We start from the raw sequence: 27,309 nt of genomic DNA on the forward strand, positions 1-27,309 counted from the left end.
TTATGTGTATATAATTTCGAAGCACCAGACTCCTAGGGGAGCTCGTATTGTATGTCCTAACCTAGACCCAGGGGTCTGAAATCTTCAAATTTTATTTTGTAGGGCATGGTCGAGGGGATTCGCCAGGAGAGACCCTGAAGGAAGGAGTCAAGGAGGGAAAGGATATTTTGAATTTCAAATTCTGGCCGATAATTATGGGAGATGTACGGTTGCTTACATCACGCCTGCAACCGCACCATCTTTTCACCAGAAAAGGCAACCGTCGTCCTTCTCTCTCCATCATTCCTCATTAGACAAAAAAATTGAGTTTGCTCTTCCTTCTCTCTTCATTCACTTCTCTCTCTAAAAGACGGACGAAACCCTAACAACAAAATTGCCCAGTTCTTTTCGTTTTCTTTTTCAGATCTAAACCGATGGATTCTACCAAGGGAACTGAGTATGACCCCACTTTGTTGGCCGAATTGACACAGAAGGTGGGAAGCATAGAGAAAGCGAAGTGTACACCCTATTCACCGCCAGTCTGATGCCGTCTGCGCCGACTTGCCAATTCCGGCGGATTCGGCCGCGACACCGGCAAGTCTCTCTGAAACAAGATCGCAAGTAGCGGAGAAAGAGGAGGCTTTACACAGGCAATCGGAAGACGGTGAACAGACGCATGACGAGACCTTGAAGGAGACAGAAGGTAAGGTACCGGAGAACCGGCTGAAATTGATCGTGGACCTGGTTGATGACCAGGAAACAAGTGAGCCCAAGATTGATGAAAGGGCCGAAAGGAGGCGCACCAGGAGAAGCCTCCTTGACGAAGTTGATGACTTCATACCTGAAGCGACAGAGACAGAGGCGCGCTTGGCCAAGGAGAAAGCAAGAAAAGGAAAGGCGCCGGCGACTGCATCTACCCGGTCAAGGAAAGCTCCCTCCGTCCAGGAGGTCGAGGAGACCCTTTCCCCTGAGACCGAGGAAACCCTTGTCGACGAGCACGAGGAGCCCATCCCTGAGCCAAGCTATAACTCTGAGGAGGTTGAGGAAGAGCCAATTCCCGGACGCCCCGTGATTTGGCTGACTAAGAGCTTGCTGGAGGAGATGAGACAGTTTGACGACCAGAAAAGAATCGCGGTGTACAAGGAACGATGCAGCGCAGGAAAGATGGCCAAGTCGGGAAAACAGTATAGCAAGAGGGAGCTCAAGATGATTGCATGTGACAAAGAATTCCGCGCCTATATCCAGGCAATAGGGTTTGAGTGGCTGTTGCAGCACAGCCAAGAGAGGGTACCAGTGGATCTAGCAAGGGAGTTTTTCTCCACTTTTCGTTTGAAGAATACCTCAGACCTGGACGCGGATTCCATCACATTCAGGCTTTTCAATCAGGAGCACGAGTTGAGCATTAGGGAGTGGTCCCTACGGATGGGGTTGTTCACTAAGGAAGAAGATGAAGAGGGGGCTTGGAACGACAGGATGGTGGGGATGCCAAAGAACACACCTGGGTTCAAAGTCCAGACAGCATGGGAACTGGTCACGCACTCTAAATCAGGGGCGTTTAAATCCAGCTACTCCAAAGCCTCCCACATCGAAGATCGGATCCTCCGTTTTGCTCAAACATTTATCAGTTACAATTTGATGGGCAGTGCGAATTCAGCCCTCACTACTACCGATCTCTACTTCACTTGGTGCATGGCAGAGGGTGTTAAGGTGCACCTCGGATATTGGATGGCGCAGGCGTGCCACCAGATGACGAGCAACCCAGGACGTCATATGTACACCTGCCACCTCATCGGCGCTTACCTCCAGAGGAATATAGAAATGAGAATTGCCAAGGCTGCTCCACTTGTAGTCATGTGCGACCCCCCAGAGGTGTTCAGTGTTGATTATTTCTTCAACAAGGGGTTGCTGCAGACTCAAGGCACCAAAACTCTCTTCTATTCTTTAGGAGACAAGGTGAAGGCGGAGCCGGAGGAAGCAGAAGAGGCCATGCCAAGTGAAGAGATCGAGGAGCTGCGGAAGGAAGTCCAGGACATGAAAAAGGAGATGCAGATAATGCGGAAGGATATGATGAAGGAACTCGGTGGGATAAGGAACGAATTGATGGGAAATCGGGAGGCAGTGCAGACCCTGAGGGGAAATATTGCTGATTTGGCAGTGAAATGTGCCAAACAGAATGATAGGATGACGGAAGCGGTGGAGCTTTCAATGAAAATGTTGAAGTGGATGCAGCAGACGCTCCCCTTGACCCAGTCGAGGACAACTCCTGGGTCCAGCAGTGAAGTCACAGCCCACCCATAGCAGTCCCTCCGTCAAGCGACCACAGCAGTCGCTTCAGATGATCTCCCCGACCATTCCCGTGCAAGTTCCAGCCCCACCAAAATCAAAATTGATCGTGAGAAAGTCAGTACCGGAAATCCCAGAGCAGAAGGAAGAAGAGCTGGAGCAGCCAGCTAGGAAGAAGGTGAAAGTGACCCGCCCCGGAGTCCCACCCCAGTCTGGCTCCCGGAGTGTTCGGAGCTTAAATTTGTAAATCTAACGTGATGGAGAATTTCTTCTGTTTGGAGTCCGTGTCGGACGCTTAGATCCGGAGTGGATTTAGCGTCTGAAGTTGGTTTTGGCGTGTGAAAGAAACAGTAGTTGATAGACTTGTTTTATTTCCTTTGTTTTCTATTTCACTTCGTCTAGGTATGCAGATCTGTTAAGTTCTTCGTTATTTATCCATAGATTTGATTTCAAGTTAGTAGCCCTGTTTTTGATTTGCTTATGTGTTTTCTCAAGAAGTTTTATGCGAATTTGGTTGTAGAAGACGATGTCACTGTCAGTTAGTACGAGAGTTAGTTATTCTGCCACTTTCCAGTCGTACTCTGCTTTTTCTTAGATGTGGTCCCACCGTAGAATTATCTCCTAGGTCTAGCTGTTAGGTTAAGTTTCTTTCTAATATTCCCAAGTCAAGTTAATTTTAATTTTCCTCAACCCAAGAAAATGCGTGGCAGCAGCCAACACCAAAAATACTCCCAAATCCTTGATTACGAGTCTTACGCATCCTTCTCTGTGGGATCGATCCCTACTTCCCTATACTAGGTTTAGTAAAGTGGTTGAGGGTTTTTGAAGCGGGGAAGTACTTGTGTGTCCGACGACCGGGATTCCGCACAACCTACGAGTTCCTAGACCAAGTGATCTAGTGGACTTGCTGGATCTGGGGAACCTGCCTTATTTGAATATCGCAACACTGCACACACACTACACTTGTACTGTCACATCCCGAGTAGCTTCAGGGACCATTTCCAAAAACAGCCAAGGTACGAATGAAAAGCTGCAAATAACTAACTATGAATTTAACTAACATTCATCTTCATACCTTCAACCGATTCAAGCATAAACATGAATAAAACATAGCAACAACCCAGATTTAAACAGAATACGACGACTCGAACGTCGGAAAACGCGATTCACCAGAAAATGCTCAGATCTACGATAGCTAGACGAAGTAAACTAAAAACGGTAAACAGAAATAAACAACCATGCATAATTCAACAGATCTAAACATCAGATGCTTCATCCGCTCCGGATCCAAGCAATCCACAACAAACCACCGCAAATTCCATCTCTGATCACTCCGATCTAACCAAATTTCTCCGATCAACTACAATTCAACACCAATTCAGCTCCAGACTATCGATCAAATGCGAAAAGCATCCATAGCAAGTAAATTAACTTCAAACTTAAAATCAACCATCAGAACTTCAAAATCAAACACCATCATGACACAAAATAGAAATTTCATAGATAGATAAGTGAGTTCAGCAAAATAAACCAGCGCCGAGCTTCGAATAGCGAAGACTCAGGAGAATTCCGAACAGAAAAGTAAAACGAAAGCAGTAAATTGTTTCTTCGCCTCACGTGGATACGGTGGTACACAACAACACTAAAAAATGAACCCCAAAACCCATGAATTTCTGATTTCCCCAAATGTGTGTAGAAATGTGTGAAAGTGAGCTAAGAGCAAAATGCGAGAGATGATCATTTCATGTGTGTTGCGTGGTCTCTATTTATAGATGTGGATGTGATCTTCTAGAATCTTCGCTTGAATTCTCTTCTTTGCCGTCCATCTAGCGATTCCTCCGTCTTGTAATTTTTTTCTCCTTTTCCGCTCACTTTCTCGCCAAACTCCTTCACCATGCGATTATTTTCCTTCCTTCCTGGATCTGGCGATTTCTTCTACACATCTGGCTTAAAACATGTGTTAGACCCAGAAAATTGTTTGAATTAAACCCCATAACCAATGCATGAAATTAGCCTTATCACCGGGTCGAACAACGACGTAAACGTCCTAACTCGTCCAACCTCTTCGCTGATCAATGCAGGGGTCGCGACCCCGCCATTGAGTTCACTGCCAACGGACGCCAATATCATATGGAGTACTACTTGGCCGATGGCATATACCCAAGGTGGCCTGTTTTTGTGAAGACGATCAGCTGCCAAATGAGTGAGAGGAGAGTGTCGTTTGCGGCAAAGCAGGAGGCTGTGCGGAAGGATGTGGATCAGGCTTTTGGTGTGCTCCAATCGCGGGGTGCAATAGTGAAAGGTCCGGCGCGTTTTTGGTTCAAGGAAGTCATCGCTGATGTCATGTACGTGTGCATCATCTTGCATAACACGATAGTCGAACAAGGAAGTTGGACATGTCACCGATTGGGCCGATGTTGAAGGTGGATCTAGCTCCAGCACGGTGACCCCGCCTTACGTTCGAGGATTACGATGGGCTTCAGTGAGGTTCTAGCTAGACAGACCTCAATGCGCAGCCAACAAGACCATGCTCAGCTCATGAACGACATGATTGAAACCATTGAGAATTTGTAGTTGTTTTTTATTTCATACTGTAGTTTGAATTTTCAATGAAATGAAGTTGTTTATTTTTCAATTTTTGTAGTGTTGAAATATTCAAATAATAAATAAAATGCTTAGGGCGAACTATAGGACGAGCTATAGTCCGCCCCATTGCAGGTGGAAGAGTAGGAGGATAATATGCTGATGTGGCGGAGCATAGGGCGGGCTATCCTACGTCCCATTGTGGATGCCCTTATACTTTACTTATTTTTATGCGTTTTCAATGACATCTCTTCTATATCAATTACGCGTTAACCTTACTATTCATTTTTAACTAAGTATAGTATTGAAATTTGATTATTAATAGTTCATATATTTTAAATGTTTTTTTTACTAAAGGGGTATTGAACCCAACTTTGGCGGAATCCGACTAAATCAGATTTTAAGGATTAAGGTCAAAAGTTTCCAAGCGGTGGTGGGGTTTGAACCCATGATTTGTTTTAGGCGTTTTGTGTTATGTTTATTAATGTTATTATAATTATTTTTGTCAAGAAAATAAAACTGAAATCATTAGCCTATAATTTATTGGCCAAATGTATGTTAAACCATTTGTTGTAGAATATATCGACCTATTTAACCTATCTACTGATCAAATCCAACAATTATTGTATTTATTATTAGGTAAATATAGGTGATTAACTAGACGTAATTTATTCATGACATATAGTAGAACATATGAACACTATTAATTACTGCAAAAAAAAAAAAAATCAATAAAAATTTAAAAATATTAGTAACTTATGTAATTTCGTTATTATATTTTTAAACCCAATCCATACAAAAAGCCCATTGCCATACTCCAGAATTGCTACGCCGCTGCCGGTTTTCCTTTTTCCTCGCTGCCTCTTCTTTCCTTATTGTATCTTTATTTTTTCTCTTCTTCTTCTTTAGGTAAGTTTCATTCTTCTTCTCTTTACTTTTCTCGTTTTCTTAAAACAATATAATGTGAACTTGATTGCAATTGCAATTCCAGATTTGTTTGGCGTTTATGCAATTGGTTTTCAAGCACGACAGGAGGAGATTTGTAACTGTATTATTGGGTTTAGTTGTACCATTGGAGATTATATAAATCCCAACTCCTTACCCCATACGCATTGCTATACTGATTTGTCGTCGTGTGGCCGACCGTTGATCAGACTTTACAATTGAGTGAGTGCCGGGAGAAGCCATGGAAACCGAGCTGTCCATAGAGCCGCAGTCGCTAAAGAAGCTCAGCTTCAAATCCCTAAAGCGGTCGCTCGATCTATTCTCTCCTACCCACGGTCAAATTCCGCCGCCCGACGCTGAAAGGTTTATGGAAATTTTAAATTACCCTACTGCTTGCGGAGTTTCATTAGATAATTCGGCGCTATATCCCTACTTTAATAACTAATTACTCACTGGTTTTTTTCTTTTTCTCGTCCTGCAGCTCAAAGATTCGAATAAGTCATAAGGTCAGTCGTGAATAACCCATGTTTGTTCCCTCTTTTTCCATAAGTCTTTGAAAAATAGAAACTTTAGGAACATAACGGGTTTTAATGCATAATTAGTAAAGTAAGAGAATGATAAAATGAAAAACTGATTGAAGTATTGTTAGTGGTGAATGAGTCTCATCTCATCGGAGAGAAAAATCATTCTTTGAATAGAAACTAGAAAGTATAGAAAGTTTTTATTTTTAAGAGACAAACAAAATTGAAATAGTTTAAATTTGTAAAGACGGAAGTAGTATAAGGAGAGATTAGATGTGTATCAATGTGTCTTTCGTAAACCGAAGAGTGGAAAGTATTGCAAGTTTTAGAAAAAGTTGGGTGTTGTATGTTTTCTTTATAGAGTAGGCTAAGTGCACTTGGCTTGACAACGCCACGAGCCACTCTCCCCCATTACCAACTACTTGGATTTGCCATCAAATGGGTCGACCAGGGTCAATTTAGAGACAAAAGCCTTACGGTATTAACTATTTTAGTATGGAGAGGAGAGAAATGCCTTCGTTGGGTACCTGCTTGTAGTGGCGTAGATGTCAAGAATTGGATGAGTTATGTTTGGTGGTTCAACTGCAATGTGGTTGCATACAACTTAGGCTCCCGTAGAAACTGTTGAACACCATTTTCCTGAATGTCTAGTAACTATCTCCCTCCATCCATCTCATATAATAGTAACAATACAAATGTCTTGGTTTCTTCAAAGAATTCAGATTCTCATTTTCGTGTATTTTGTGTTGTAGCTCAATTCTGATTATGTAAGAGTGAAGACCACATCATCTGAACATGCTACTAATGCTGCAAAAAGTCAAGTACAGCAAGAACCTACTCCCTCCAACGCCCTTGCACTTCCAGGTATTACCAATATTTGAATCCTGTAGCTATTAGTTTGTTGAGGACCTCCAGATTATGTTAAGAAGTGTTGCAGTTACACAGGCCTGTTCATATTAACACTTTCATGAATCATGATTACCTCTCTCTTTCGTGTTAGTCTTGATTGAGCTGCCAAACTAATCCACAGGTCCTCAACAATCAAATGATACGCAGATGGGAGGGCCACCAAAAGATTTGGTGATTAGCTCGACAGGGCAACCGAGGGGCTCGTATGTATCTTATAAATCTTGTTTTTATACACAGTATTACACTGTACCACTACACCTTCATCACCTATCAGTCCAAAGATTTAGGATTTGAAAATTAATTATAGCATTTCGCAATGCACCATATTTAAAATATTCACTCACTGCATGCTGCATCTTTCTGTAACATAACGATGTTGATATTGTAAATGTTTGGTATAGAGCGGATGCTGGTGGTCAAAGGAGCTCAGCTATTATTCCATCTAATGTCTCATCTGAAAGGTCTTCTATTTATAATTCTCATTGATTTCTTTGAGTAATAATAAAATGTGGTGATACTTATTACTCACTCTGTTCCATTTGAATTGTCCCAGTTTCCGTTTGAAGTGTCTCATTATAATAAGTGATTTTAATTGTGTAATTAGTTGGCTTAAATACACCAACAATCCAGTTGTCTTGTCAATCATTTTTCTCTCTCCCTCTCTTAATACATGTGGGGCATACACTTTATACTCTAGTCCTTTTTCATTATACCCACGACCAAAAGATATGCGGCACTTCAAGCAGGATGGAGGGAATATATTAAACATGATTGCCTGGTCATGGTTTCATGTTCTTAACATTCAAATGGTGCAGTTGGAAGCATGGGGATCAGTAACTAGATATAAGGACTTTGATTGAGATAATAGCAGATATCGCAACATGTCATTAGTTTCGAATTAAGAAGCACTAAGCTTGAACTTTGTCGCAATTTAGATCACACCATCATTTGTGTGATAAATATTGTTCTGTTCTGCTGGTGAACAGGAACATGTCAACTTCTGCCATCATGGAAAGAATTCCAAGCAGATGGCCTCGTCCTGTTTGGCGTGCACCCTGGAAGAATTACAGAGTGAGATTCTACTACCATGTCTAACTGATATGCTGGTAGTGATTCCTTTTGGCCTTTTCACCTGCCTTAAATTGCAAGCTTTGATCTCTGTAGGTAATCAGTGGCCATTTGGGATGGGTGCGGTCTGTAGCCATCGACCCAAGTAACACTTGGTTTTGCACTGGATCTGCTGATCGGACAATCAAGGTTAGATTAACACATTCTGTGATTGAAGTTTCGACATTCATGTTCTACTTTGTTTCCAGAAAAACCAGTCACAGACTCACAATAGTTACAATTACTCAATACTTAGTTAGGTCTTATAGATACTATACACTTCCGAGGACAGTAACTTCTTGCGTGCTAATACTGAGGTCATATCATGTCTGACTGCCTTTCGCAAGTCTTCATATCTTTACTTTGTTATATTTGCCATGAAATAGTATATTATTCTCCAGAAAAGTCAACGCATTCAAGCCATGTGCTCAATTTCATTATGTTGTATTCTTTCTGTTCGCTAATTCTTTTTTTTTTCTTTCTGCTGTGAAGATATGGGACCTAGCAAGTGGCCGATTGAAACTAACTCTTACTGGTCACATCGACCAAGTACGAGGTAGTTCAATTCTCCCTTTCCTTTTTGTGTTGTTCAATTTTTTTTTCATTCGGTTATATTAATATATGGACCAAATTTTCTTGCAGGTCTGGCTGTTAGCAACAAGCATACATACATGTTTTCTGCCGGTGATGATAAATTAGTTAAATGTTGGGACCTAGAGCAGAATAAGGTGTTTTATGCAATTCCAATAGCTGCTTCAGCTGAGTACATCCATTGGCTTGTGATGCTTGTTTTAATGCTGCTTGCTTTTATTTTTAGGTTATTCGTTCTTATCATGGTCACCTTAGTGGTGTTTATTGCTTGGCTCTTCATCCTACTATTGACATTTTGCTCACAGGAGGACGTGATTCTGTTTGTCGGGTATGTAATACATTTAATGCAAGTATGGTAGCTCCTTTAAGTGATGATGTACTAATTTAGATTCCATGATGATTTTAGGTATGGGATATTCGCAGCAAAGCGCAAATTCGTACACTTCCTGGGCATGATAATACTGTTTGTTCAGTATTCACACGACCTACAGTAAGTGCTTATTTGTAGGACCTTGGAAAGTAGCATCACTATTTTGTCTAATGTATCTGCTGTAAGCCAAAAAGTTAATGTTTTAACTCATGGCATGACTGTTCTTGCAGGATCCACAAGTCATTACCGGTTCCCATGATTCAACAATAAAGTTATGGGATCTTAGAACTGGTATTTCTTTTATAACACTTGTATTTTTGACATAACAATTGTTTCATCTCTCTTTTCTAAAGTCAAAGTGTTTGTCCTGTCAGGTAAAACAATGTCAACCTTGACACATCACAAGAAATCTGTACGAGCTATGGCTCCACATCCTACAGAGTAAGCATTAAAATTCTTAGTTTTGTAGCAACTTTCAGAGAGTTAACTTATTCCTTTTTTTCGTTTTTCCCTATACTGGCCTAATTTCACATTTCTTTCCAGGGACTGTTTTGTATCTGCGTCTGCTGAGAATATTAAGAAGTTTAGACTTCCAAGAGGAGAATTCATGCACAACATGCTGTAAGATTTTAGAATCACGACCTTACTATGTGAATTTAAAAAATGCGATATGATGTTTGCATTAGTTATGTACTAAAGCTCATGACTTTTGATGTGTATATAAAGTAGTGCTGTGCTCTATTGTAAACCATCTTCGATATGTTTGTTGTATGCCAAGTTAAAAGCTTTTAGTGACTGCTTGCTACCTATTTTGACCATTTTATAAGTGAGATCTAATTAGTTTTCCTTGGTGGAATCAAGTCCAGTTGTACTTCCCTTGTCTCATGAAATATTACGATTCTTTGTATTGATGTTTGGATTGAGCTTGAGATTTGTCAATGAAGTCATTTGATCTTCCTCCCAATCTCTTGGAACCCTTTGTGTGGAAGTTATTTTAAACCGCATCAGTAAGTAAGTATACATTTTAATGCTTGGGGACTGGAGTAGATGGTTGCATATAGATGGTAATTGTCTTCAGTAGAAAGTTAGAAACTCTCTCCCTCCAAATATTGCCTAGTTACCGTGGAATTGCATATTTGCATTGCATTAAGTGGACATTTTAATTATTCGTGTTTTCTTCATGCAGCTCGCAACAGAAAACGATCATTAACGCTGCAGCAGTCAATGAGGAGGGTGTACTGGCCACAGCAGGTGAGTTACCGAACATGAAAATATGTTTTTTCTCTCCTCGAATGATTTTCTTCTTGTGGCAGCAGCTCATTCCAGCTTTCCCATTTCCTATAATAGTCCGATGACACGACACGTGTTTTTTTTTCTTTTTAACTATTTCCTTCCATTTAAATCATTGTAGGTGATAACGGAAGTCTATGGTTCTGGGACTGGAATAGTGGTCACAATTTTCAGCAAGCACAAACAATTGTTCAACCTGGTACACATTTATAACTTACAATTTCACTTATTAAATCTTTTTGATCGGAGCATCAAACCTAACGGATCGTTTATTTCAGGTTCGCTGGAGAGTGAAGCTGGTATTTATTCCATCATGTACGATTTAACCGGGTCGAGGCTTATCACCTGCGAGGCAGACAAAACAATCAAAATGTGGAAAGAAGATGAGACGGCAACCCCAGAAACTCATCCCCTGCACTTCAAGCCACCCAGAGACATGCGACGCTTCTGATTGCGTTTACTGCATCAATTTTCGGACTTGCTAGTTACACTACTGCCCTTCCCATCTTTGAAAGCTCAATCGCTGCAAGGTTAATTGTAGAATTCTGGGCTGTTCATTCTTATCAGCTCTATGTTAGGTGATCTAATTAAAATTTGATCAAAAGTGGAATATTGAATTACAGTTTTTTGTAGTTATGTCTGGAAAATTTATGTAACTTTTGCCACCTATATTTCCAAATGTTGGTTTTCCCTCAAACGCTTTTTATCCCTTCCACTTTCCGACTGACTGTGACAATCCAGAAAAGTAGTTTTTGGTTGTAAAATCAATGGACCTATTGATCATTTAATAGTAGTAATTACACAACAGAAAAACATATTAAATCAGTTTACACAAAAATTAGTAAATATAAAACGAGTTTGCAAAAAAAATAGGGCCCAACCGGGTTCGAACCGGTGACCTATTGATCTGCAGTCAATTGCTCTACCACTGAGCTATGGACCCTCGTATGTTACTTGATGCAAGTACATATATAATATAAGTGAGACAGATCCATAAATCTAGTCCAAACTAAAATAATTTTCCTATATCTGATATTCACAATATAGTATACTGCATTGCTCAATATCACCATAAGACGTAAAATTGGCAATTATTACAAAATTAATAATTTTCGAGACATCTTCCCATGATCTCAGACACTTTCGTCTACCCATTAGAATTGTTTCATTCCTGATGATAGATGATATTGTTTACATATTGTGATGATATAGAACTAATTATCACTATTTGGTTGCCAATTACGAAGTGTTATCTCGTGTTTTTAAATACTTTTATAAAGTTAATATATATTTTCTCATTATACAAGTGAATATACGTTTCTAAGTGTTGTCTCATTAGTACAAGTGAATATACGTTTCTATAGGTTTCAAGAATTAGGTGAATTATTTTTGGATTTTTGGCTTTTTAAACCAAAACCTTTTCTCGAATTCCGGTTTTTCCCATGAACTATGAGATTTGTTTTTAAAACCACGAACTTTTATTTCGTTAGGATTTTCCCAACCCGACCCGAATAGCACATTTCCGACTCGAATAGCATAATTCAAAATGTTAAAGTTGTGTTTTGTTTATTCAAAAGTTGTCATTTGTTATGTAATAATTGTGACTGTATGTATTAATATCCAAGTAATCAATTTAGTGACAAATAGGATTAAAATTAACATGTAGACAACCCGGGTTTCATCGTTGACCCGCCAGGGGAAAACCCTAATGAAATGAAAGTTCGTGGTTTTAAAAACAAATCTCATAGTTCATTGGAAAAACCGGAATTCAGGGAAAGGTTTTGGTTTAAAAAGCCAAAAACCCATTAGTTTTTTCTTCTTCATTAGTGAGTATATGTTTCCATTTGCAATTCAGTATAATGACCAATATATACACAGGTCAAGCATTATTTATCTAATAATTCATGGAGTAGGGGATTAGAGCCCACCAGATATGCAAAGAATGAACATAGAATACATCAATACAAATTTCCAACAATTTTCTCTACATTCAAGATAGAAACCTGCAAAATACAGCTTCTGACATAAACTGGTACATAATCCTAAACATGTTACTTCCACATTCAGCTAGACTTGGGATTTAGTGCCCGAAAAGCTTCTTTTGTTCGCCCGTAGTAGACAGCTCTTCTGCTATGGCATGTTATGAAGTTCCACCCGAAAGCAGAACCCCCAATGATGACTGTTCTTTGTTCCTGAGTTTCTGGAGGCGGGGCAGACATAACATCGTCCAGCAGAGGATTGTCAGCATGTTTCACTGCTTTCTTGGCATCGGCATTGTCACTGTTGCTGCATTTTTCCAGCTTAACGGCCTTTTCTGTCGTCTCTTGGTATAGTTCCATCAGAAGCTTCATCCCTGCAAAGCATGTTTTAGATGATAACGAGATCCAATGTGGAAAAGCATAATAAATCTGCATCTTCTTTTGTTATTGCATAATACATGTGTTAAGGAGACTAAGTAGTGTGAACTGTGAAGTACAAATTGTCAGCATTAGAGATAAATGCTGTCTCTTGAGCAATGTAGCATGTTTTGGTCAGGCTTAACCATACCGTGGAGACAAAACCATTGTGTACAGACAGATTAATTTCAGTTGCACTAGACTGGATTGAAAGTATATAGACGCAGAAGTAAAGATAAAAAAATGATTGATTTGTCACATTACAGAATGCAGAAAGACGTCATAACAACATGAATAATGACGGCCGAACTTCTTTTTTTTTTTTTAGAAAAAAGAAAAGACACCAAACTCTCTGAAAATGACTAGTAGGAAGTAAACTCGTGGCTATGAAGAAAATCAACACTCGTTCATGTACAAGTTGAAGAAATCAAAGTGACGATGCAAGAAAAAGGAAGGGTTCGACTCAGTAAAAAAAAAGTCAATCAATCCACCCACCAAAAAGAGAACCATACCTTGACGGATTTCATCAGCTGCTTGGCAATTTCGAAAGTCAGGAGTCTTAAGCACCTGCAAGATTGCACACATAACAAAATTATGAGGCCATGTACTTAATGAGCCCACTCTCCACAAGAATATTAGGAGGTACTATTAGAAATGGAATGAACTAGCTTAGTTAGCAACAACAAACTTAATGTGAATTTTTTTCTCTCTTAATATAAAACACTACAAACCATAGCCAGCAATTTTTTTTATTGAATATACTCATAAAAATTAAGCTCCATTTTTTCATACATAATAAGCAGTTTCCATACCACTGCAACCACTTTGATAAAATTGAACAAAGAAAATGGCTAAACGGAGGGAGCAACTTCCAATTAATATTCCGAATTATCAATCTCTAATAGTATGAAATAACCAAGTCCAGATCAACATTTGTTGTCATAATCATACATAGGATTCACTGTAAAGATAAATGCACTCGAGTAAAAGAAGCCATATCGAAAGAAAACACATAGTTGCAGAAAAACTTTCTCCTAATCTGTGTGTCCCAAAGCACTGAGGCATTGCAGATACACACAAGCACTATTAACTTTTGTTATTGTATGTATATGTGGAAAGGGGAAAACTAAAGGGAGTTTGTACAATATGGTAATGTTCTTGAATGATCTGTCTACTGATTCAACTAAGAATCTAACATTTCATCCACAGTCAATTAGTCGATTCATTATTAACCATTAAGCCGAGAAAGCAAATTGAAAAAAGAATTTAGTGTATGCGGAAAATTGAAAGTGAAGAAACCATAGGATAGCACATCGAGATACACACGAACTACTATAGCCATTGCGTAGGAGACAAATGATTTCAGCACGAATAGAAAAGTAGAGGGCGGATAAAGAAAGATGGGAAGAGAAATCGATAAAATGAAAAACCGGACGTGGATGAAATGGGGGCGAAGGTCTTGGAGAATTTGACGCATCTTGTGATAGGGAGAATGCGGAAGAGGTCTCTTCCTGCTCACGAGTTTCGGCTCGTCCATTGATGCTCCTTCTCAGACTCACTTCAGCTACCAATTTTGTGTGAATCTTGATACTTTAAATTCAAATTTTCGGTCAAATTTTCGACTTTCGTGAACCAAGGGAATATTTATAGATGATACACTGTGTACTCAAACTCTAAAATCTCACATTCACCCTCTAAAATGTATTTAATCACAAATTCTGTCCTCAAATCCCAAATAATATGACTTTTGAGTTTCAGTGTTACCCCGTTCAATTAGAATTACAAATTGACAATCCCTCATTTTTTTTATTTCATTTTTACTATTATCTTCATCTATAAATATAAATTTAATGATGAATTCCTCTTTCAATCGAAAGACTTGATGCAGATAGCTCTTGGTGGCCCCCGCTTCTGCCTCTATCAGGCGGCGACAGAACCCACCTCCGGAAGATTTCACTTGTCCTGGACTGGAACAAGTACGTAGAGATCTTGACCACTAACCACTCGCTCGCCGGCCACTCGGGCTCCGCAGCACTCGCCGCAGGAGATCGAACAGATCTGGTTGGTTGATTCAAGTCTAAGTAGCATCAAAAGTGATATACAGTGGTTTATCCCCATTTCCAAGGGATAAATCAGAATTTGACCAAATTTTGTGGATTTTTTTTTTGCTTTTTGCCCTAAAAAGTAAATTTACCCTCTCTCATTTTATTCTTCCTCATACTTTGCTCTCTTTTTATTTATCTTAGTTAATTCTCTTCATTTAACTCATATAGGGACGTTATTTATCTTAGTTTATTCTCTTCGTTTAACTCATATAGGGACGGAGGGAATATTTAAAAACTCCATTTTATAGTATTAGTTACAGAAAAAGAGCATGTCAACTTACTCTTATTTTATTTCTCTATCTAAACAATAAGTTCTTCGTTGTTTCTTTGGTAAAAAAGGGCAGGATTCTATCTCTGGTGAAAATGTCAGGATTCTAATTGCCAATATAAGGACTCTCTCTCTCTCTCTCTCTGCCCACACAACACAAATACATAAGAATTTATAAGTGCCCGCGGGGGCGTAGTGCAGTCGGCAACGGAAGGGCATATCTTGTTGCAATAAGAATTTATAAGTAAAGTAGAGTGGGCCTAAAACAAAAGCCAAGGTACAACAACATAAAGAAGAACCACATTTTATCGCTATAGTTTATTTCAAGGCTCCCACACTGCTTACAACAATGCAGCACCAGCATGGTGATCCACAATCTGAGATGCAGCAGTTAACAATGAAGTCATCAATGACAAGCTCGGAGCCATGAGTTTTACCGGTGGCAGCAGCAGATGCATGGAGCAATCAGACTTGTAGGTAGCAGCCTCCACTTACATCATTGTCACAACACCAAAGCGTCTTCTTGAACAAGATTATCAGCGCAAAGAGGAGAATTTGATCAGAAATATCCTTCAAGTAGAACACTTTTACCATACACAGATGATGTCAAGTTCTTCACCTTTCCTTTTAGGTCCACATTACTCAGATATCTCTCGTGATCACCTCCCAAAATTGGCAGCACCTCCACCACCACCTTTTGGAACAAGTTCTGCTCAAATCCCTCTTTCAGTGTATCCTCAAAATCCAGAGTGTTACCCGTCAAATCCAGCAAGACGCTGCAGAGTCCTTGATTCTTGCAGTGTTCAAGAATTTCAAGTAAACTTATCTTTTCAAATGATAGTGTTTGGATTCCTTCTTGCACAACACTGTCTTTCTCAGTGACTATCAACAGTTTGGAAGCTGCATCATCTTCGAGAGAAGGAATCTTAATCAGGGGATTCCAACATTTGGACAACACGATTTTAAGAGGCTGATTGGCTCCGGGTTCTTTGGAAATGGGAATAGACGACTTCTCAGCCAATGCAGAAGAAGAAACTATGATAGCATCGTATTCTTGCAGCAGTTTTGAATAGTATCCGCCACACTCCTCAGCTTCTTCACCGAGCTGATCTAGCAAATGCCCATCAAGTGAGATGGAATACCTGTCACACACATCAATTTTTAGCAAGTATCTCTTCTGTAAAAACTACTAGCATTGATCACTGGAGAGGGTAGTTATATAATATAATCAATCAAGAAAGTTTCTTGAAAGTACCTCAGCGTAACATATGGTTTTCTTGTAAGCATATAATGGATATAGGCCTCATTGAGCCTTTTGCAGAGTTCCTCCTCGACTCCAACTGTCACTTCAATACCCGCATCTTGCAGTTTTTTCACCCCTGTTGAAGCCACAATGGGATTAGGATCCACCATGCCGACCACCACATTTTTCACACGAGCTTTGATCAATGCTTCTGAGCAAGGTGGAGTTCTTCCATAATGATTACAAGGTTCTAAACTCACATATGCTGTTCCATTTTCAGCCAAATCACCCGCATCTCTCAATGCAAAAACCTATACCTTTCTTAATCAGAATCTTTACAAGAACATATATACATAAAAACATACAGAAGGTTGATAAATCAGGAATCAACATGAAAAATCTCCAGAAAGAAGAAAAGTCACTGCATAAATCATCCAAACTTCTAAACACCAAGTCAAAATCAGTACACCATTTTTCTTGCTGTTGTACAACCTAATTGTTTTTGTAGATATCACTAGTTTCTTGATACAAACAGCAGCATAGATTAGTTCGATAAAATTCGGTTTTTAGAAACCCAATACTTCAGGCCGGATGGTAAAAAAATCAAGCCTTTGACAGAACAAACACCAATAAGCAAACCAACTTACTTTCCATACAAGAACAAAAACACAAACACCCCCCAAAAAACTCCAAAAAATATACTAACATTATCTACAACATTTAAAGGATACTACTGTAGTGCTCTCATCATCATCATCTTCAAAACAACAATGCAAGAATCAAAATGCACAAAATACTCAAACTTGGCAGCTCAAAATAATGAAAATAGAATTGAAAACTCCATATTCAACAAAAATGCAATAAAAAAAGAGAGAAAAACTGATTGGAGATTGCCTCAGCATGAGGTTGACCAGCTTTTGGGTGGAAACCTTCTCCAACGATCTTGCCATCCTTGACAATCACACAACCAACCATTGGATTAGGACTGGTGCAGCCAATGGCCTTCCTCGCCAGCTCAACGCAACGCCTCATGTAATACCCATCGTCAAATTCATCTGCTTGAATCTCACCGCACCTGATCACACCCAAGTTTCCCCAACTGATTTTCGTTTTGGACACCCTTTTCTTAGAAATGCAGAGCCCCAATCTTGATTTCGGGGAGATGGTTAGACTGTGTATGCAGTTAAGTAATGGATTGTGGGAAGTGTGGGTGGGAATTGGAAGAAGGAGCGTTTGAATATACATATTGCTGGTGATAATTCAAAATTTAGGATTCCATTTCAGTGAAGAAATATCAGCAGACGAGCCAATGGGTATAAATATGGGAAAAATATGTTTTCCGTTGATGGAGTATAATTTTGAGGGTCGATTTTAGCCAGTTTGTGTTTATTCGAAAATGTATCACCTTATTTAGGTAATTAACTACTCCAGTTAATACCTATCCTTTTATTTTTCAGAACAAAATGTCCTGAAAAAATATTCTGGTTATCGGAATGCAAGACCTTTCCAAAAATAAAATGATGATTACTAAATGATACTTACAATTATCTAAATAGTAAAACATTTTCGATTGTGTGCCCTAAAAGATGGAGCAAAAGTGAACCTTTATTACTCTACTCTATCCTTCCCATAAGCTAGCACTAGGACTAGTCAAAAACACCTCCTGCCACATCATGAACAACTTCCCACAACCTAGTAATAGGCTAACCAACGGCCTAGCCTAACAAATAAATTGACAAATACGATTAGTTCATTTTAATTATTGGTGTTTATCAAATATTATAAAAATAAAGTGCAACGAGTTGTAAATATAGAGTATAAATAAAAGAAAATTTTTAAAAATTAAAAATTCGGCTAGCCAATTGCTTGTTCGCGCAATAGCGGACGAGCAATCAGCTAACCGTGCTAGTCTGTGGATGAGAGCTCGTCCATCTTAGGGACGTCCGTCGCGTTAGCCTAACACAACAGCGGACGTCCCCCACGCCCTTCCCGCTAGCCTATGGCTAGTCCGTCTAATGTCTGCTATTGCGGATGCTGAGTTATTTAGTACTGCTCCATTAAATTTTTTTATTTCAATTGCTGGTTCTTCCAATTCGTATGAATCCAATCTAACTCACCTAAACCTAAACCTAAACCGGTCTCACCACCCATTTTCAGTCTACCCGGTCATATTGCCCAGTCTGGCTCAAGTTTCTTTGTTGTGTTGAAGCCGAGGAAGGGGCAGTGGAAATTGATCTACATATAGTCCAAGTTTTGAAGCAAAAATTTCTGCAATCATCTTTAAATAGTACTAAGAAATTTCTGGCAAGAAAGATCATTCAACAATTATGAGATATCAAATTATGTTTCATAAATAACATGTGCAACAATTTTACAAAGATAGAGATTACATTTGGTTATGGGAAAAAACTCATATTGCCAATGATTTACAACTTATCACTTCATCAACGCAATCAAGTTTCAAGACAGAAGAACTCACTAGCACACCATCTACACAGCTTGCACTCTCAACATCAAACATCACAGTATTTAGTCCTCTCCCAACAACAAACATCTTCTTCCCGACTGCCACGAGTCGGCAGGGGGGGTGTACAAGGTGCTCGGAGAATCTCCGTAGACCAATCCACGCTCTCGTATCCTTCTGCCACATCATCAATCTCACTCCCGAGTTTTGGTCTAGTATGTATAAGATACCATCTACCACAACTATAGGACCACACCAACATGCCACATCACTATCAGCCTGTTGCCATGTCCAACTGGAGGGATCATATACAGCAGCATTCAATTGGGATGATGAAGCTGAGATATGAGATCGTACGTAAATCTTGCCATCCATGACAGCTGAGTCTTCAATGTCTGGTATGACATTTATATCCACATGAGAACTCCAAGAACTCGTCTGGCTGTCGTATATATCCCAGGAATGCTGATCGCTTGATTCCGATCCGAGCCCACCAATAGCATAAATTTTCCCATCTAGTGTTTCATGTGCAAAAAAACACCTGATAATGCAGAGCACGGAACATCCTCATATCAGCAACCAATCACATGTAATTCCTAGTAAGGGATTCAATGGTGGCTATGCTAGCTTCAAATTCCATGATTGCAGTCATAAAAATGAGTATAGAAGAGAGAGAGATTAATAGGAATTCGCATAATCTTACAACACAAGCCAAAAGAAGATGTTACTAATGGGGTCTTGGATATTAAATAATATCCAGAATTCAACAGGGAAACAGAGATAGTATTGTGACAAGATCATATTTTAAATCATGAGCTCTTATTTCGAATAATCTTCACATGAATGGAAACATTATAACCACAAAAAAAAAACAAGAACATACTGTAAAGTGATTAATTTCCTGCAGCAACTAATGAGATGCATTTCATGATCAATGTTAACAATGAAACAAATACCTAGCAGTGGGTAAGGGAGCGCCTCTAGCCCATGTGTTCGTGGAAGCATCATAAGAGTAGACTTCGTCGGTGGCATCCTCAATCCAACCACAGCCTCCAAACAAGTAAATTTTCTTTCCCAACACTTCAAACCCAACACCTTTCCTCCTCAGGAAGCTATCTGGGGGGCCATGAATTTGCCTCCAACCTCTTCTAAATTGATCGGGGTCTAAAGCATATACGCAAAGTTGCTCAGACTTGTCTCTGCAAAGAGAATAAATCCATGTCTCTTCCAGGTGATGACTCAGCCTGTACCTAAACCACTCTTCACTGCCGATCAAATACCTCCATCTTTTCGAAACACAGTTGAGAACTGCATGATACTTTCGAGGAACTCTTGCCAAGCAAGAAAGTGCAACATCGTCTGGAATTCCAGGTATCAGAGATTGTTCAAGAGACTTCAGAAGAGAATCTGTCTCCATTTTTGAGCAATCCACATTTGTAATGCTTTCCACACAATCCATACTTTTCCTACTCTATAATATCAGAATAAAAAATAAAATACCAAAACCAAATCAGAATAATCAACAAAAATCCCACAATCATATAAACTTAGAATACGAAAAATCATTCAATACTCTTTATCTTAACCTAAATTGACTTAAAACAATTAACCAGTTTTTGCAATGATAACTCAAAATCGAAGGAGCTCAACAAAAACCACCGGAAAATGAAGTGGCATCAGAAAACCGACTCAATCCTCATGTGATAACCAATCCGCATTCCTATTTAATCATGATCGACTGACTTGGAAACATAGAAATTCATAAAATGAAGTATATAAAGTATAATCCAAATTCCAATCTTCCATCCGTATCACTCAACTACAAGGCCTAGCATGGAAACCATTAAATTTAAAATCCTTAAGATGAAGGGGGAAACTTCAATTCAATCCTCAAAGAGAAGCCAAATTCAATCGAAAACACCCGGATCAAATTGCAATAATGCTACTACACTACAGATCCAAATTGCAAAATCAATCAACTCGATAGTTTACCTTGTGATTCTGACTTGTGAGGAAACGCCTGGGTTCTGAAGATATCAATTTAATCTCATCGGAGAATCACGGAAGAAGCAAATGGATGAATGAAAAGCAAATGGATGAATGAAACTACGCTTTCGTGCGTTGAGGAGTTGCTATTTGAATTTTTGCGGGCTTCGGATTTGTTTAGGCCCACTACTTTTGGGCCGGACTTTCATCTTTTAATATTATTTCATTTTCTCATTCATACGAAGTGGATTTGCAGGCCCTTGTGAACATTTTTCATGTACATAAATATGTTGAAATTTGAATAAAAAGGGTACATTTCCAACTCCGTATACATACCATATATTTATTTAAATTGTTTCAAGAACAACCTATATTCAATCCTCCAACAAATAAACGAATAGCCATTCAGTAAAACTAAAGAAATTGCACATGCAAACATAAACAGTTGAACAATCAAATACGTTAATCCAAAGCCGCGACCACTGTAGTTTGTAGTGCATTCCCTCAATGTTTAAAAGGGATTTATTTTAAGACAATAACATAACAATTCAAACTAAAAGCCTCGACTTCAGCATGAAAAACAATCCGGTTGCACGAATCACCTTCAATGTCGAGCTTGCCTGACTGGGAAGCCTACTTGAGGTCATCAATCCAGTCTCCATAAATTTTGCTAATTTTGTCCGGGCCTTTCCAGTTCCGGATAGCTACCTCTCCAGTCCTCGGTACCTCACCAGACAGCCTTCTTGGTGGAGCTCCAATATGATATGAGTAAGGAACATGACCCACAGAAGCTTTAGCTGGTACTGACGCCACCTGATTGGCACCCAAGGCTGAAGAACCACTATCTTTTTTCTTCACTTGCCGTCCACGGTATTGCTGCAGCTCTGTTCAAGATGACCTTGAGCTCGTTATCAAGTCAAAAATCAATCAAACAGAAATACTTATAATTTTCAAAGAACAGGAGAAATGTAATTTTAGTAACTAATAACTCCTTGTTTTGCAAGCTCTAGTGTGGCTTCGAAGATCATGTTTTTGGACAAAACCAATTCTGCACTGACCAACTCAAGCGAAGAGTCTGGATGTAGAACAGTGAAATGTAGGTTACAATCCCTTTTCTTTAAAAGATAGACAAGGATTTCTATCAAAAATTGCTAGTTTGATATGGGATAATTGTTCAAAGAAAGAAACAAGCAAATGAACAATCATTAACATTAAATTTTCCTAATGCTTCTATGTCCATCTTTCAGCTGTATTAATCTGGAGCTGAAGTTGGAAATTACTTACTCTGCCCAGGCAATAGGCATTAATAGATATTCAGACTGGAGAGATAAGGATGGGGGCACCATATAAGATGAGGAAGGAAGAAGCAAGCATAGCGTTCTTCACCAACATTTTATAATATATAGCACAAAGTCAATTCAAGTTAGCTTATATACTTAACACACTTGATGAAATATTCAATACCAGTGCAAAATGCAAAGTCAAAGAAACAATAATAACATTTGCAATGTAATGTCAAGAAGGAAATATCACGCACACTAATAAATGCAACCCAAACAATATCACAGCAGAATATGAATTGCATTAACTAGGGACTGAGAATGGTAAAGAATGATACCTGCTAATCCATGAGCAAAAATGCAGTTCTTTCCATAACCACACATCCCTGTTAAGTCCCACTTGGTACAAAGCCTTGCTTTCCAATTTGAAGTACTTCCATTGCTCTTAAATCCACCACCAGAGCCAGGAAGCACACATATTGCTGCAGATTTTCTTTCCATATAATGCTCATTGTGAATGAGAAGGCATTTCTCACCATTCTGGCAACCAGCCGTAGACAAAAAACCCTTGCAGTGCTGCCTCGGACTACGTCTATGTTTAACTTCATTTAAACCCACAACTGGTATCTGAGATACCTCCCTTGGCTGCTCTGATAAGCGCATCGGTTCTTCCTTGTGACTATGAGGCAGTTCCCTAAGTTCCTCCATACTATGAGCAAATTCACAATTTTCAGCGAATGGACAAGAGCCAGCACGGAATTGGAAACACGGTCTTGTCTTGTAAAGCACTTTTTCAATGGCCTTCTTTGCTCGTTTATTTGGTGGATCACTTTCCACATCAAATTGGAATGATCTTTCGCTACGATTTAACGTTAAATTAGAGTCAAGAGGCTCCTTTTCACTCATATCATCCATGGCACCACAATTGGCTTTACTAATAGACCCAAGAAACAACTTTTATTGACACTATTCTATGGGTTTTCAGATTGGAACCTTACTTCATCTGCAACATGAGATCCACTCCCTGAGACATTCCATAAGCAGATAAAATTTCATAAATCAAACAATTCCAAGTAATATAAGTATTACAAAACAGATATACTAAATTATCCCCAAGTTTTATATCACAAGGAACTCAAACAACAGTTTCCACACCTACAAATATCAGGATTCAAATCAAGGGAAGTGTGGAAAGAATTTGATTGCAGAAAAACACAACTTTTCAAACAGGCAGGAAAATAGGCATTAAATAGCAATCTGTGCCATCACACTGAGAGGAAGCAGCAAATAAATGTACAACTCACACATACCTTGTTTGTCATTCGGCTTGTTCCAAAGGATGGAAGAGACGCCGCAGCTAAAGAGGAAACCCTAACCCTCTATTAGACGAATTGACTGAGAATATATAGAGCCAAGGGGAGGAGGGTAAAGAGAAAGGAGGTATTTTTAATACATGTGTACAGAATTTTGAAGCAAGAAGACAACTTTGCCCCTTCGATAAAATATTCTTCGCGCACCTCCTTTAGCCAACTCAGCCACATTTATTCAAGGAACCTCAATATAGTTAATGTTGCAAAATAAGAAGAAACTGAATAGGAAAAAGAACCAAACACCAATCAATAGTTCCAAATTAGAGAGAGAGAGATGTAGCTCTAATGAATACAACATCCCAGAAATACTTGCAATCCACAGCTTGTTTGAAAGCAATCAGATATGACAGCAACAAAAGATAATGCCATTAACTAAAATTGAATTTTTTTTCATGTAAAAAGTAAACGATTTGGTTGTTATTACTGGTTCACTTGCAACTGTTGTTTTCAAACTCATGGACAGATGCAAGTTCATATCACCAAAATTCACAATTTCGATATAGAGCTAGCTATAACCAAGCATATTAAGACAATTATATGGTTACTTCTATATAGCATTTTCTTTCATTTGGCATCTTGGGACAAGTTTCCACACTTACTCTCCATTGGAAAATCCTCTATTCAATGTCTCTGCACACATTTTATCAAATCATTACGCTAAACTACATCTTACAGCATATTAATAACCAACATGTAAGTGAAAGCCTCACTGAGCCCGTGATGAGGCTAGAATGAGAATCTGCTACAGATATGAGGGGTTCTATGTGCTGAAAATTTTAGAATTACAGGACTGACAAATTCTAAATTGAAATATGCAAACTGAAGATGAAATGTGGAGTATGACAGCAGAAAGCATCATCAGATGAAAAACTCGATAACAAAAAAACACACTACACATCCCAAGAACTACAGAAAGAACTGGGAATCAGCACGGCTTCCATGTCAACACAAAATCAAGAAAATCCCTAATATGCTTAACCAGGCACCATCATCCCAAAGTGTTACTGTTACCTACTCTGAGTGGAAAATATTTCTGGGGAACTCAGCTGAAACAATTCCCATTTATGTCACAACAGAGGCCTCAAGTATATCAATAATTGCAGTTTTATTTTCATCAGTGACACATAAGTTTTACTTCAATTAGATCCTAGTAATGGGAAGCTTGATATACAGAAAGAATCACAAAAATGAAACCAATAACCCCTTTCAGCATCAAGGACGAAATACAATTTATCAAAACCCACCATGTATCCATACGATTTTAAATTATCCATGCCGCTATACGAAAATAAAAGCAATTAAAAAAAAAAAAAAACACTGGTTATTCCTTCCACCGGATTTCTATGCGATCATTATGCATAGGGTGCTTCAGAATTTATTAAACCGTAAACAAGCAAAAAAGTATGTAGAGTTTCCGAATTTTACAATCAAACACCACAATATCAAACCTATGAGCCTCCGCGCGGGGAGACCGGACGGCGCGTAATGCATGGAAGCTGTCATCGCTAGCAGCTGTGGCATTTTGGCAGCTCCACCACCACCACCGCCGGCCTACATAACTTTCAATTATCACTCACAATTTTAGCAGTTCCTATATTAAAAAAAAAAAAAAAAAAGTTTTTAATCATATTCTGCTTTCATCAGTTCATGGGCTTTAGCTGCTAATAAATAGAATTGGGCCTAAGCCCGTAAGAAATATCTTTGGCAAGTCAACTTTAGCTATGAGACAACTACCTATTTGAAGAAGTATGAATTTTAAAGTAAGTGAAAGAAAATTGTGAGAAAATGCCATCAACCAGTTGTATTGCTGAGGGTTATGTGCTTCATGTATGGCCCACCAGCAATCAACCATGACACTATCAACATTAATCGATTTAAGCATTCTTAGTTGGTTTATCAAGTTATCAGCATCAACCAACTCATTATCCATATTGAGGTGTCCCAACTATTTCAAAATTGAATCAGTGTTACTACTTGAGTTGCAATATGTACACTAGAAAAAAAAAATCAATTTAAAGAAAAATTAACAAAAAATGACACCAATGCATTCATCTTTAATGTTACCATTGTTGTTCCAATGGTTGAGTGGATTTGTTGGCTAGAACTGAATTATACAAATCCACTGAAGATAGAGTAAAGCTATTTTAGATCATGAACACAAGTAGTGATCACTTAGTTGTGGCAGTGGTTGCTTATGTTCCATGTTCTGCATTTGCTTTCCAGAAGTTGATTTAAAGAGAAACTCATTAACTAATCTTCAATTAATCAATTAGTAACACAATTCTGTTCTCACTAAAGTAGAACAACATAAAAGTTCTAACTAAATACCACTTCATATTAATATGTAACTCTCAGCCTCAGCAAATCGTTCCTCGTCTTCTAATAACAATTGATTTTCGATTTTCATATCCCTCATCAGAACACTCAGGCGGAAAAGAGAAGGAATTAAGAAAATCACTCGCTTGTTCTTGGACGGATCATCAAGTGGAACGCGTATGTTACCTTTTCATTCATCCATAAAATACCAATTCCTTAACACTCTTCATAGATCTCACGAACCACTCTCACATCAAATTTTCATTTCTTTTTATTTTTTCTTATTTATATATCGTTTCTTGGAGGATCGTAATACGTGGTTGTGTTGAAAATGAGAGGCCGCAGAAAGCCTTGGAACTGCTTGCTTGTGTGGTGAAGAATGGAGATGCTGATGAGCTTATCATCCATCCAAGAAGTAATTGGAGCATATAAAGTGTTGGATGAGAATCATTTCATAGTCTTCTTGTATGCAAAATGGGGATTTACTTCTAATCTTGTTTTGGTGACTGATCAACTTCTTCAACTCTATGCTAAGTTTGGAGATGTTGAGTCAGCCAAGAATGTGTTCGATCATCTCAACTGGAAAGATACCGTTGCTTGGAGTGTGCATGACCTTATATTATACGGTGTTTTTAGTATTACAAGAGATGCAATTTGTTCTTGTTTGCAGAATCGTCCTCAAAAGGAATATTGTGGATGGGCAGTACAGAGGCTGACAGAGATCCTCCCTTTCGATCGTTGTGCATGGATACGACACTTACAAAGGCGAGATGACCGTTGGATTGGAAGGGCAATGCGTGATGTAGGTGGATCGATATGCTCTTTCAACACAGTCTTTTCTCTTCTTATAAATACCAAACAAAGCTTATGCTTTTCCACCTAATACAAATCCAAATCGTGCTCAATGACTTATTTGCTGATATCGTAATACACTTGTAGAATGACCCTTACGAAATTATGTCTTCAAGAATGGTAGAGATTTATGTAAAAATATAAAATCTAAAATATGTGAGAAATTCATTTTGATTTTGTTTTTATTTTAGTTTATGCCCATAATTAGAGTTAAATTCATTACTCTTTCACAAAATCAATTATAAAAACAATCTACACGAGCACTTGCTAAATTAATCATCCGATTCATACTGCCACATTTCGATGTTGGAGACTTTTCAAGAAACATACAAGGAAGCCAAAATATAGAGCTGTTCAAACATAATGTCCCCTTGCTACTATACTTTTTTTCTTTTTAAATGTTTTTTAGCTGTACAAATAGATTAAAAAACGGTTTACATCTATCTATAAT

General features: G+C 38.7%; 5 protein-coding genes and 1 non-coding gene across 14 annotated transcripts; 1 reads left to right on the plus strand and 5 right to left on the minus strand.

The window, feature by feature from the left end:
• Positions 1-5,662: 5,662 nt before the first annotated feature.
• Positions 5,663-11,275, plus strand: LOC125185301 (protein pleiotropic regulatory locus 1-like). The gene is made up of 18 exons (XM_048081818.1): positions 5,663-5,754; positions 5,837-6,153; positions 6,272-6,296; positions 7,064-7,175; positions 7,342-7,423; positions 7,622-7,681; positions 8,207-8,291; positions 8,385-8,477; positions 8,820-8,883; positions 8,970-9,055; positions 9,145-9,246; positions 9,325-9,408; positions 9,519-9,579; positions 9,663-9,729; positions 9,832-9,909; positions 10,475-10,539; positions 10,700-10,777; positions 10,857-11,275. The coding sequence occupies exons 2-18, from the start codon at positions 6,032-6,034 to the stop codon at positions 11,027-11,029; spliced, it is 1,437 nt and encodes a 478-aa protein (XP_047937775.1). The 5' UTR covers positions 5,663-5,754; positions 5,837-6,031; the 3' UTR covers positions 11,030-11,275.
• A 174-nt stretch (positions 11,276-11,449) lies between these two features.
• On the minus strand, positions 11,450-11,521 carry TRNAC-GCA. The gene has a single exon. It is a non-coding gene; the product is annotated as a tRNA-Cys (tRNA).
• A 978-nt stretch (positions 11,522-12,499) lies between these two features.
• On the minus strand, positions 12,500-14,608 carry LOC125223812. The gene is made up of 3 exons (XM_048127107.1): positions 14,410-14,608; positions 13,487-13,541; positions 12,500-12,931 (listed from the first exon to the last, which is right to left on the minus strand). Exons 1-3 carry the CDS (start codon positions 14,509-14,511, stop codon positions 12,642-12,644), a joined length of 447 nt encoding a protein of 148 aa, XP_047983064.1. The 5' UTR covers positions 14,512-14,608; the 3' UTR covers positions 12,500-12,641.
• A 943-nt stretch (positions 14,609-15,551) lies between these two features.
• Positions 15,552-17,972, minus strand: LOC125219054 (riboflavin biosynthesis protein PYRD, chloroplastic). The gene is made up of 3 exons (XM_048120916.1): positions 17,485-17,972; positions 16,603-16,901; positions 15,552-16,489 (listed from the first exon to the last, which is right to left on the minus strand). The coding sequence occupies exons 1-3, from the start codon at positions 17,833-17,835 to the stop codon at positions 15,907-15,909; spliced, it is 1,233 nt and encodes a 410-aa protein (XP_047976873.1). The 5' UTR covers positions 17,836-17,972; the 3' UTR covers positions 15,552-15,906.
• A 935-nt stretch (positions 17,973-18,907) lies between these two features.
• On the minus strand, positions 18,908-21,372 carry LOC125219946 (F-box/kelch-repeat protein SKIP4). Its single transcript, XM_048122043.1, has 3 exons — positions 21,047-21,372; positions 20,011-20,525; positions 18,908-19,595 (listed from the first exon to the last, which is right to left on the minus strand). Exons 2-3 carry the CDS (start codon positions 20,511-20,513, stop codon positions 19,001-19,003), a joined length of 1,098 nt encoding a protein of 365 aa, XP_047978000.1. The 5' UTR covers positions 20,514-20,525; positions 21,047-21,372; the 3' UTR covers positions 18,908-19,000.
• Positions 21,373-21,485: 113 nt separating this feature from the next.
• On the minus strand, positions 21,486-25,276 carry LOC125219947 (zinc finger CCCH domain-containing protein 56-like). 9 transcript variants are annotated; one of them, XM_048122049.1, is made up of 6 exons: positions 25,139-25,276; positions 23,774-23,840; positions 23,631-23,677; positions 23,314-23,344; positions 22,659-23,029; positions 21,486-21,924 (listed from the first exon to the last, which is right to left on the minus strand). In XM_048122049.1, exons 1-6 carry the CDS (start codon positions 25,209-25,211, stop codon positions 21,674-21,676), a joined length of 840 nt encoding a protein of 279 aa, XP_047978006.1. In that variant the 5' UTR covers positions 25,212-25,276; the 3' UTR covers positions 21,486-21,673. The 9 variants fall into 9 exon arrangements, with proteins under 9 accessions (XP_047978006.1, XP_047978002.1, XP_047978005.1 ...); XM_048122045.1 differs by having other exon boundaries at positions 22,659-23,179; XM_048122048.1 differs by having other exon boundaries at positions 23,319-23,344; positions 23,631-23,691.
• Positions 25,277-27,309: the final 2,033 nt, after the last annotated feature.

The sequence above is a fragment of the Salvia hispanica genome, chromosome 4, assembly GCF_023119035.1.
Source record: "Salvia hispanica cultivar TCC Black 2014 chromosome 4, UniMelb_Shisp_WGS_1.0, whole genome shotgun sequence".
NCBI classification, from domain to species: domain Eukaryota; kingdom Viridiplantae; phylum Streptophyta; class Magnoliopsida; order Lamiales; family Lamiaceae; genus Salvia; species Salvia hispanica.

What these genes read in the sequence shown, in the direction of transcription:
- LOC125185301 (XM_048081818.1), top strand. Translation starts at nt 6,032, where the DNA reads ATGGAAACCGAGCTGTCCATAGAGCCGCAGTCGCTAAAGAAGCTCAGC. An exon ending in CTGCTGATCGGACAATCAAG is followed by an intron (nt 8,478 to 8,819) that starts GTTAGATTAACA and finishes TCTGCTGTGAAG; the next exon opens with ATATGGGACCTAGCAAGTGG. An exon ending in GACGTGATTCTGTTTGTCGG is followed by an intron (nt 9,247 to 9,324) that starts GTATGTAATACA and finishes TGATGATTTTAG; the next exon opens with GTATGGGATATTCGCAGCAA.
- LOC125219946 (XM_048122043.1), bottom strand. Translation starts at nt 20,513, where the DNA reads ATGGATTGTGTGGAAAGCATTACAAATGTGGATTGCTCAAAAATGGAG. An exon ending in GCTCCCTTACCCACTGCTAG is followed by an intron (nt 19,596 to 20,010) that starts GTATTTGTTTCA and finishes CTGCATTATCAG; the next exon opens with GTGTTTTTTTGCACATGAAA.
- LOC125219947 (XM_048122044.1), bottom strand. Translation starts at nt 25,211, where the DNA reads ATGCCACAGCTGCTAGCGATGACAGCTTCCATGCATTACGCGCCGTCC. An exon ending in CAAGCCGAATGACAAACAAG is followed by an intron (nt 23,345 to 23,630) that starts GTATGTGTGAGT and finishes GGAATGTCTCAG; the next exon opens with GGAGTGGATCTCATGTTGCA. An exon ending in TTTTGCTCATGGATTAGCAG is followed by an intron (nt 21,925 to 22,658) that starts GTATCATTCTTT and finishes CATCTTGAACAG; the next exon opens with AGCTGCAGCAATACCGTGGA.
- LOC125219054 (XM_048120916.1), bottom strand. Translation starts at nt 17,835, where the DNA reads ATGTATATTCAAACGCTCCTTCTTCCAATTCCCACCCACACTTCCCAC. An exon ending in CTGGTCAACCTCATGCTGAG is followed by an intron (nt 16,902 to 17,484) that starts GCAATCTCCAAT and finishes AGAAAGGTATAG; the next exon opens with GTTTTTGCATTGAGAGATGC. An exon ending in AAACCATATGTTACGCTGAG is followed by an intron (nt 16,490 to 16,602) that starts GTACTTTCAAGA and finishes TGTGTGTGACAG; the next exon opens with GTATTCCATCTCACTTGATG.
- LOC125223812 (XM_048127107.1), bottom strand. Translation starts at nt 14,511, where the DNA reads ATGGACGAGCCGAAACTCGTGAGCAGGAAGAGACCTCTTCCGCATTCT. An exon ending in TTCGCCCCCATTTCATCCAC is followed by an intron (nt 13,542 to 14,409) that starts GTCCGGTTTTTC and finishes GCAATCTTGCAG; the next exon opens with GTGCTTAAGACTCCTGACTT. An exon ending in AGCTGATGAAATCCGTCAAG is followed by an intron (nt 12,932 to 13,486) that starts GTATGGTTCTCT and finishes CATGCTTTGCAG; the next exon opens with GGATGAAGCTTCTGATGGAA.